Below are 11,342 nucleotides of genomic sequence, written 5' to 3' on the forward strand. Positions count from 1 at the left end.
AAACTTCCTGACAATGGAAGTGATTACTCACCGGTTCACTCAGGTTATATGGCGCGCCAATGTCAAGCTGCCGGCCCTGAAGTGAAGAAGGAGATCGTAAACGCCAGCTATCGATACCACAGTCAGAGAGACTACCACACCTTTTCTAAAAAAGCTTCCTGGAATAGTGTCGCCTCTTCCGTGTTTTCTAACTATGTAGTACGATGTTTTAAAGTCATTAAATCAGTCATGAAATCTGGTAAAATGCCAATGCAAATTATAAGATGGAATGCCTAAGAATTCTGCAGAAACGATCAAGGCAAGAGGGGGGCTGTAAGGAGTGGTTAAGGGCAACAGACAGATTCTCACACGGTATGAAATAAGCCTGTGACTTTAGTCAATTCACCAAGTCAAAGGACTCGGGGGTTAAAGATGAATTATGGTCAGGTTTTTTTTTTAAGCAGTCTTACTAAGAATAGTGAAAAAAATACAAATTCAGAATTTTACATATAGTAAAACATCAGATTACTATGGGTTTCTTTCTCATATTTTCACAAATTTTAAGAACTTTTTGTGCTGGGAGAAAATAAAAGAAATAGGAGCTCGGGACGGAGGCGGGGGGGGTGGAATCTACAAATTGTTCATCCTCTCCCTGGTCATTACGTGAGTAGAGTCCTTGATAAACAGAAAAGCTAATAAAGGATGACAGTATTGGGCCTACAATGATCAGCCATGTGCCTGAATAGTGTTACATGGATATGATCTAATCGTCAGCCTGCCTCACTTGACTTAGAATTATGAGCAGTGGATAACTAAGTGAATACTCCTATACCTCCAATTGGTACTGCTCAGAATCTCCCCTGAAAAGTTGATGGATTTGAACCATTGAATTGAAGAGAAGATTAATCCAGCAAGAAGCATGCCATCTGACCTTGGCTGACCCAGCGCTATAAGCAAGATGTGTTCCAGGAGATGATAGAAAATCCAAAGGAACACTGGAGGTGTTTTTTGGTTTTGTTTTGTTTTGTTTTGTTTTGTTGAGATTTATTTATTTATTTGAGAGAGAGGGTGCGTGCACATGCAAGCGGGGGGACGGGGGCAAGGGGCAGAGGGAAAGAATCTTGAAACACACTCCCCTCCCAGAGGGGAGCCTGGCACAGGGCGTATGGCTGGATCCCATGACACATGAGATCATGACACTTAATATCAGGACCTGAGCCGAAACCAAGGGCCGGACTCTCAACAGACTGAGACATCCAGGCACCCCCCACCGCAGGTGGTTTAAGCATCTCTTGTGGACTTCTGAATAGCCCGCGCTTTTCAGAGGGAAGAGAAGATCGGTTTATCACTAAGTTCACTGAGCATTCTCTCCCCTTCCAGGTAAGCACCATTCATTTTGCCCTTCACTCTATCCTTAGTATCTAGAACAGTCCGGAGGGGATAAGAGGTCTTCAGTAAATACATACGGAAAGAATAAACCCATGAACTCAAGATGGCCTATTATATAGGAATGGTCCAGAAGTCTCATCTCTTGGAAGCCTCATCCAGTAGCCTGGCATTGTGGGGGTTCACTTAAGAAGTAATCAGAGTTGCCTTTTCCCCTCCCATTTGATGTGTGAATGAAGATTCCTCCGACCTCCATTCCCTACCCACTTATATTTGTAGAGAAAGGAGAAGGATGCTTAATATATTTTGTCTTTAGATAATAAGCACTTAGAGAGTAAGAACTATATCTTTTAGATTAATTTTGCAGCCATGGGCATAACTGTGCTTTGTTTCCATGATTTCGTTCAAAAAGAAGCTTTTGATTCCCCTTTATGTGATTGACCCACAATCATATATAATCAAGTCTAAGAGTGAATTTGCAATTAAATTTTTTCAGGTCCCTTCAAAAACCTGTTAGCTCATAAAAACAAAAGGGTGGTTGCTGGGTAGTTTCTGCATTCCGTTTTAAACAGTAGGCCAGCAGAGATGGTCCTTGGTGACCATAAGGTCACATTGTAACAGTATTGAGTCCTTTCATTGGCAGCTCTCAAGATTACATTGAACAGGCTGAAGGGAGAGCCACCACGTGGCCTTGGGCAAGGCAGCCTCATGGTCTACGGGGTTCTGATGAAGCAGATTTGTCAACCCCTGTCCTCATCATTATCACAGCTACTGTTCATTGAATAGTTCCTATGTTCCAGACACATTACAAGGTGTTTTACTCTAAATCTCATTCAACCTCTCAACAGCCCTTGTAGGTGTGTATTATTACTAACTCCACTGCACAGCCGAGGCACGGGGAGGTTTAGTGAATTGTTCAAAAGTTCAAATGTAAAGGAGGCTGAGAGTTGCCTCCAGAGCCTGTGCTCTTACCCAAAGCACGATGCCTCCTGTAATCTGCACCAAATCCCCAGTCCTCAGTTTGCAGTTAGGATCCCCGCCAGTTTACCTTAGCTCTGCCTCCTCCAATGATCTGCTGAAAACACACAATCCCAACCCTGGATCTTACATCTTCTTAACCCATACCTACCTCTTGGCACAAGCTTGTCTCTCCCGCCCCCCTCAGCCACAACGAATTTCATTCCTTTACTTCCTACCCTGATAAATGAAATAGAGCAGAATGGTCTGCCTGTTAGTCCCATTTAGGACACTTGCTCCTGATGTGACATTTCCCAAGTTAGCTGTGCTAAGTATTCTCATCTGACACATAAGTAAGATAATATTTAGTGCATAAAGTTCTGTGAGGATTCAGTTAAATAATGTATTATTATAGTGCAGTGCCAGGCACTGGGAAATCTATTAGTAATATTATGTGTAAATAGATTTTCCAGGCATATCTCTGGTGAGTTATGCAAGAATCTCTTCAGATACATTTCCTGATGTGCATGAGAGTGCTGGTTTATCCCGTCTTTGCCAACTATGAATGTTTTTATCTTTGCCAATTTGATGAGAGAAAAGTTGGGTCATTCTGCAATCCTGTGCTTGCTGTGAGGCTGTGCCCTGGTCACGCACGTTAGCCATTTCTGTTTCTTCTTTTTTGAAGTAGGTCTTCATGTTCTAAACTTATTTTAAATCATTTTTTTATATATAAGTGTTGGTAAAATTCTGTTCATCATATGTAATACTTTTTCCATTTTTTGGCTTTGTTTTTCTTGTACTCTGCTTATTGTCAAATAGTTTAAGCTTCTAAGTAGTTAAATTATTAGTAATTTCTTGTAGGGATTCTGTATTTTGAAGCAGGCTTCATAAGGCATTGCCACTCCAAGACTGTAGAAAGAGTCACCCCTAATTTGCAAAATGAACTATTGGGACTTCAGCAAGATAAAAAGCTTTTGCACAGCAAAGGAAACAAAACCAAAAGACAATGGGCAGAATGGAAAAAGATATTTTCAAATGTCTTATCAGATTAAGGGCTAGTATCCAAAATCTATAAAGAACTTATCAAACTCAACAGCCAAAGAACAAATAATCCAATCAAGAAATGGGCAGAAGACATGAACAGACATTTCTCCAAAGAAGACATCCAAATGGCCAACAGACACATGAAAATGTGCTCAACATCACTCGGCACCAGGAAAATACAAACCAAAACCACAATGAGATACCACCTCACACCGGTCAGAATGGCTAAAATTAACAAGTCAGGAAACGACAGATGTTGGCGAGGATGCAGAGAAAGGGGAATCCTCTTACACTGGTGGTAGGAGTGCAAGCTGATGCAGCCATTTTGGAAGCATGGAGTTTCCTCAAAAAGTTAAAAATAGAGCTACCCTATGACCCAGCAATTGCACTACTAGGTATTTACCCAAAGGATACAAACATAGTGATTTGAAGGTGCACCTGCATCCCAATATTTATAGCAGCAATGTCCACAGTAGCCAAACTATGGAAAGAGCCCAAATGACCATCGACAGATGAATGCATAAAGAAGATGTGGTGTATACATACAATGGAATATTACACAGCCATCAAAAAAATGAAATCTTGCCATTTGCAATGACATGGATAGAACTAGCAGGTATTACGCTAAGCGAAATAAGTCAGTCAGAGAAAAACAGTTATCATATGATCTCGTGATATGCAGAATTTAAGAAACAAGACAGAGGATCTTAGGGGAAGAGAGGGAAAAATGAAATAAGATGAAACCAGAGAGGGAGACAAACCATAAGAGACTCTTAATCTTAGGAAACAAACTGAGGGTTGCTGGAGGGAGGGGGGTGGGGAGATGGGGTGGTTGGGTGAGGAACATTGGGGAGGGTATGTGTTGTGGTGAGCTCTGTGTGTTATGTAAGACTGATGAATCACAGACTTATACCCCTGAAACAAAAAAAATACATTATATGTTAACTAAAAAAGAAAAGAAATATTCACCCATAATTTATTCTAATATATTTATGGGGTGAAGTCTTGTTTCGTTTTGTTTCTGTTATCTGTTTTTATTTAAATCACAGTATTTTTTAATAACTCCTGGAATCTATTTGAATCTGGTAGTATTATAAGGAGATAGGTTTTTAAAAATTTGCCTAAACTTTTTTTAAAGACTTTATTTTTGGGGTGCCTGGGTGGCTCAGTTGGTTAAGTGTCTTGGTTTTGGCTCAGGTCATGATCTGAGGGTCATGAGATTGAGCTCTGCACTGGGCTCCATGCTCAGCTCTCTCTCTCTCTCTCTCTCAAATAAATAAATAAAATCTTTAAAAAAAAAACAAAAAAAGACTTCATTTTCTTAGAGAAGTTTTAGATTTACAGTGTAATTGAGATTAAGGTACAGAGATTTCCCAAATACCTCTGTCTCCCACATACCCATAGCCTCTCTCATTATCCGCATCACTCACCAGAATAGTAGTTGTTACAAAGGATAAATCAACATGGACACGATAATAATCCCCAAAGTCTGTAGTTTACCTTAGGGCTCACTCTTGGAGTTGTACGTTTGGACAAATGGGTTTGGACAAATGTACCCATCATGATATCATACAGAGTATTTTCACTGTTTCTACCAATCCTCTGTGCTCTCTCTATTCATCTCCCCACCACATACAAACCCACTCCTGGCAAACACTGATCTTTTCGTTTTCTCCATAGTTTTGCCTTTCCTAAAATGTCATATGGTTGGAATCATCCAGTATGCAGTCTTTTCAGATTGGCTTCGTTCACTTAGCATATGCCTTTAAGGTTCACGCCATGTCTTTTCATAGCCTGAAAGCTCATTTCTTTGCAGCTCTGACTATTTCATTGTCTGGATGTGCCACAATTCACTTATCCATTCACCTACTAAAGGAAGGCGTTGTCTTTTCATTCTAAATGAAGAGCCCCACTTCGGTTTGAACTGCCGTCTTTATCATACTCCATACTCCCTTACGTGCATGGTTTAACTCCCAGACTGTATTCTGTTATACTGATGTGCCCATTCCTTTTCTTTTAATATTTTATTTATTTATTTATTTGAAAGAGAGAGACAGAGATAGTAAGAGGGAGCATGAGCGGGGAGGAGAGGAAGAAACAGGCTCCCCGCTGAGCAAGGAGCCTGGCAGGGGCTCCATCCCAGGACCCAAGGATCATGACCTGAGCCAAAGGCAGACGCTTAACCAACTGAGCCACCCGGGCGCCCCTCATGTGCCCATTCCTATACTAATACAAACTGTGCTAATTTCTGGATATTTTATGACATTTTTGTGTTCTGGTTTTGTTCTATCATCTTGCTATAAACGTATATATTGATATACAAGAAAGGTATTGAGGTTTGTACTTTTTCTTAACAGGATAACCTCTGGAACTCGTTTCTAATAGTCTTGCATTGAATTGAATTGATACTTCTAACAGAGCATTTCTCAACGCTAGTTTCTCAGTTGTTGGGACTTACTCGAAAAAAAAAAGGTTTTGTTGCCAAACAGATCAGAAAATTATGATTAAGCAAAGCCATGAATATGCTGTTGTGCCCTGTGACTCCACACAAAGCTGGCAAGAAGCAGTTCCATAAAAGGAAAAAAAAAGAAGCATTTCTATAAACTATTTGACCATGAGTCTCTTTTGTTTCTTTTTCATGAAAGATGCCACAATACTAGTGTCCCGAAGAACATTCGTTATTGTTTGTTCTCCGCAACACCGGCACATATAACTCAAAAATACCAAGTCAGTTAGTGCCTTCAACTAATACCTACAGATCCCTCAACTGATGTAAACTACTTGTGCTCAGCAGAGAACCGTGATTTGTGCACATTGGGACAACAATTCTGAACATTCCTTTGTGTCAGACTCTGTGTATTTCTTTTTAAAAAGCAAAGATGGCCCAGCATCAAGAACCACCCCGTGAAATCAAAGATGACCTTCACAGCGAACGTCCAGGCTACAAAGAACGGCACACACAAAAAATGCAAACAGCATCATAAACTTAAGCACTTTACGCATCCTTTCCCTTGATCCACAGCTGTGTTCACTGTTCCTTCACCTAGCTCTCGTCCCTCCAGACCCCGCGTGGGAGGCCCAGATGGAGAACAGTGATTACAGGCACTGGGCCACGTCTCTGGCCGTGACCACCGCCTCGGCTGTGCCCGCGTCTGTAGGTGGCGAGCGGAAGGCGGTGCAACGAAGGAACAAACCGTGTACTCCTACTGCCTGAAACCCGGGAGCCCGCACACAGATAACAGGAGACTAAACCCAACTAAAAAATGAAACAAAGTAAAACAAATAAAATGGAGACTACAGTAATGGAAACAACCAACATCAGTTTTGACAGTAGGGGGAAATTAACAAATTATGGTGGTGCGTTTATAGGATGGAAATATTCTAAATATACTGAAGATCCTGTTTCCATAAAAACGTCAGGGCAGAGGAAAAACTTACAACGTCATGTTAAGTGAAAAAGACGGGTGCACAACTGTATGTAAAATTATATACATATTTGAAGAGAAAGTGCTTTTTTCTTTATTTTTCTCTACTTCTCTACCTTATAAATCTTTTACAGTGAATATATGTTCTTACTATAATCAGGGAAAACTTTTAAATTATTCAATAAGGAATACATTTAATAGTCTTATTTTTCCATGTTTAAGTTTGGATGACGACTGTAGAATCCTCACGCCTACAATTCCACATTAAGAGCAATGAGGTCTTCAATGGGGATTTACAGAAAATACCAAACTTTTTTGAAAAGCACTTTACCTGTAGAAACCTTAGGTAGTGTGTTAATCTTTGGTTTAAATAAAGCCAGAAGAATGTAACACAGATAATTATCTTTTTTATCTACCATAGACTTCCGCCTCCAATGCTTAAGCGTAACAATGAGTACTGTATTTGGTACTTCTATTATTCTAAAAAGTAGGACTCTAAGTGGTGGAACATGTAAGCTATCATGCTATTCCCTTTGTCTCTAGATAAGAAGAGTGCATCTTTCCCTGGCTAGAATGTATTTGGTTTTTACAGTTGATTCAGTGGCTGTTTGAGGCACAATCAAGTCACAGTAACTGAAAGATATGAAACAATTTTTATGGGAAGGATATCCAAAAAAAAATCTCACTACTGAAAAAATTACCAATGCACAGGCAGAAGTAAAGGAACTTAAAAACAATTCTCGCTTTCCAGATAGATGGCTGTTCTATATGGCATCTGTACCTGCTTCCTTGGGTATCCACCTCCCGATACAACCATCCATCCACAATATAAATTCTACTGCTGTCTGCAACTGGTAGGCATTGCCCTGTGGCCGAACCTATTTCTTGCTTCAAGACAAATATAAGTGGTTTTGAAATAAATGAGTTTAAATAAACATTTTTAAAGCATGTAAAATTTACCCCATGTAAGCTTCTTTAATGCAATTCTTATGCCCCCTCACACACACACACACACACACACACACACACAATCAATGAACAGATAAAGAAATAAAACAGCCCTCCCCTACCTTCTGTAATTAAAAACGTTCCTAACATTTTTTGGAAAAAAAAAAAATCTTTCTTGCCTTGCTACCACTCCTCATGAGAAAATCATTCCCTCATTTATAACAAGCTGAATTCTACATGTTCCAGTTCCGACAAAGACAAATACGAGACCAGCAAACTTACCAGGTTAGTTACACATGACTTTAGGCAGCCGTTTAAAACTGTGCACTGTACCACAGAAATCCATGTGCAGCCAAGAGTCGCAACACGGACGAGTTTCAGAATCAGCCAGCAAATGTTCTTCATCCCTTCACCGATGGCGATTTTTAGATGACTGTTCTCATTTTCTCCATCCCACTATATCAATTCTTTTAAGTTTCTGTTGAAAGAGTGGCTGGTGGAGTTGGGAGGGGGATTTGACATGTTAGAGATTCTTTGCCTTTTTAAAATAATATTTAGACCATTTAGTAGAGACCTTCGAATCCTAGATAGCATGTAATAGTCCCCTAAGAGCTATTTCATAATTGAGTTTCCTTTTACTCTCATAAAGAAAGGCACCCCCTGTCCAAAGGTTAGATCTTAGCAGTGCACTTCGCATGGGAAGGAAACAACGTAGAAGATGCAAACTGCATTTCAGCCAGCATGTGACACTTGCACCGTCTGGAGCTGGAGCCTTTCGGATCATCCACCGCTTCACTCCTCTGAGCTTGGTTCAGCTGGGCGGGAAACTGGGTTTTTGACCATCTCTGCTTCAGCAAACAGTGGCACCATTAAAATGAAGAACTATCAGAAAATCAGAGTCAAACGATGCTGCAGAAGGGAAAAACAGAACCCTTTGAGACCCAGTACATATTTCAAAATTAAAAAGCAAACAAAGCTGAAATTAATAGACAAATACTCTGAGGGTGAGTTAAAGACAAGGAAGTTTGTTAGAGTACTTGGAGAACTTCACTACATATTAACCAAAATACTGCCTTATCAAGTCTATTGAGACAGAGCTGAAACTAGCCACCGCGGACCTCAGATATGTACAAGTGTAGCTGTCTTGAAAAGGAAATATTGTACAAATTTCAGTTAGCCTTGCATCAAGATTAAGTTAAGAATTTGAAATCTGCAAGGTACAGAAGTGAGTCATTCTGGAGAGCTACTTTTTAGATGGCTGAGGATTAACTCTTTCAGGCCAGATAGTTTTGTGTTGGTGTCCTTTTTTATGATTTAAGCATTAAAGAAACTTCATGTCTTCTTAAATAAATTATACTAATGTAACTTCAGCTTTTCTTATTGGCATGAGGTTCTCATTGTGAGCAATACAGGCATAGGGTTTTTTCTGTTTGTTTTTTCAAGCTGAACATCTTTGAGCAAATGTTGACAAAACTGGCGTACAACATAAAGACAAATGGTACTGACTCTAGAATTGACTCCTAAAACTTGGTTTCATGGAAAACTTCCCCATTGTCCACCAGATCTTTTTCATTTTCTCTATTTTTAAGATCGTAGATTAAAGAATATACAACTGTCCGATTTCTTGGTCAGAGGAATATGGCCATTTTTCTACAAAATATACATTTAAATCAGAAAACAAATGACCTTGCCTAAGGAATTTCCTCATTCCAATGAAATTTCTCTCCTTCACTGTGCTATCAATATCTTTTGCCTTATGAGCACAAATAATGTTTATGACTTTTACTTTGCTAACAAAATAGACCACTAAATACTTTCTTGATGTAGCTTTATTGGTGGAATGTGAAAAAGAAATATCCTTCCAATTTCAAGATTTTGTGCTTCTTCTGTTTTCTGGAATTTAACTGGCACATAGTTGCACTCGTGGAAAATGGCCTGTGTTCAAAGATATTTGTTATGGAATAACTTATATCAAAAGATTGGAAACAACCTAATAGTCCAATAATATAATACTGGATCAATCAATTCACGTATCTCGTCCAGGTGATTTCTTCACATGGGCTTGTTTGGACTTCCTCCCAGCATGACGGTCTACTGGCAACTGGAGAGCTTACGTGGTGGCTTAGAGCTTTGGTGGAAGTGTTCAGGGTTAAGCTGCATTGTCTTTTATGATTCAGCTTGAGAAATCGTAGTTACTTTTGCTGCATTTTTATGGGTTGCCAGAGAGTCACAGAACTGCCCGGATTAGAGGAGAGGGAAATAGGCCCCACCTCTTGGTGTGAAAACAGCAAGCTTTGAGAGGAACAGGTAGGATGGAAGATTGTTGCACTACCTTTGGAAAATACAATCTGCCAGCAAAGAGGCAGTTAGCATTCACCTGGTTCTCAGAGGCAGAAATTGTATTATTATTTTTTTTAAGTAACCTCTACCTCTAATATGGGGCTGGAACTCATGACCCCAAGATCAAGAGTCACATGCTCTACCCACTAAGCCAGTCAGGCACCCCTGAAAGGCAGAAATCTTAGTTACCACAGTTTAGTTCAGTAACACTGGTCCTCAAACCACCTAAACTTCAGTTACCACAATACATCAACTGTGAGGAATTTCATTAAGAACGAACTTCTCTGCTATTTCTTCATTCAAATGAGTTTTATAATTCATTAGCAACAGTCTAGATTTGATATGATCACATATATCTGAGTTCTAAAATTATAGTTATTTAAAATATAGAATGTACATCCTCAGACCCAGTTGTATTCCATCAGTATCATAGAACTCCAGGGAAATGAAACTGTACAGTCATCGAAAGGAGCCTTCAATAATGGCCTTTTATACTATCAGACTGGAGAGGGGCTGTGGCAACCTTCGAGGCCTGAAGAATTTGCTATACAAGCAAATTCTGCCTCATGCACATACCTTTCCCATCATCCCTTCCTGCTTCTCGGGCCCACTGGAACCTGATCGTGGTCGAGCACAGCACATAGCTGAACCTTGAAGTTGGCCAAAAGATATATACTGGTCATCACCATGGCCATAATTATTTCTCTGGTGGGATATTTGGTGGCATTTGTCTCTCTCTCATTGTCGTTCATTTGTCTCTGTCTCTTGCACTCAGCGCTTCTCATCTTTATGTCTCAGGGAAGGGATGATGCTACAGAGTCAAAGAAGGAAAATATTAAATAATTAGCTTTTGAGTTTCAAGGGCCAAGGTTCCAGCCTAGAGGAATGGAAGCTAAACACGCAAAGTTCAGTTTCTGGTCTGCAATTTGGTTTCACTACATTATTATGAAATTAAAATTTTATTTTAGCCTGGGACCTTGGTGTTTGAAATGCAAAAGTGGGCTATGTAACATTCTGGTTCTCTGCGTTCCTTCCCTGAGGCTTGAGATGGAAATGGGATCCACCAGTGTGTGCCTCCCGCTTGGTATAATGAAAGATAAAAATCACAATGTATCCCAGAGTCCACAGTCTCTCATGTTCTGGGAAACAAACTGAGGACTTCAGAGGGGAGGGGCGTGGGGGATTGGGATAGGCCGGTGATGGGGATTAAGGAGGGCACGTATTGCATGGAGCACTGGGTGTTATACGCAAATAATGAATCAT

The 11,342-nt window shown here is 40.0% G+C and overlaps 1 protein-coding gene across 1 annotated transcript in view; it reads right to left on the reverse strand.

Annotated features, from left to right (window-relative positions):
* ROS1 (ROS proto-oncogene 1, receptor tyrosine kinase) overlaps positions 1-8,144 on the reverse strand; it is a 118,218-nt gene extending 110,074 nt beyond the window's left edge. The window contains exons 1-2 of the mRNA XM_040627483.1: positions 8,022-8,144; positions 32-76 (exon numbers count right to left, since the gene is read on the reverse strand). Of these exons, the coding sequence (XP_040483417.1) occupies positions 32-76; positions 8,022-8,144 (168 nt within the window). The remainder of the gene's footprint in view (positions 1-31; positions 77-8,021) is intronic.
* Positions 8,145-11,342: the final 3,198 nt, after the last annotated feature.

This window comes from Ursus maritimus, unplaced genomic scaffold (assembly GCF_017311325.1).
Source record: "Ursus maritimus isolate PB19 unplaced genomic scaffold, ASM1731132v1 scaffold_13, whole genome shotgun sequence".
NCBI lineage: Eukaryota > Metazoa > Chordata > Mammalia > Carnivora > Ursidae > Ursus > Ursus maritimus.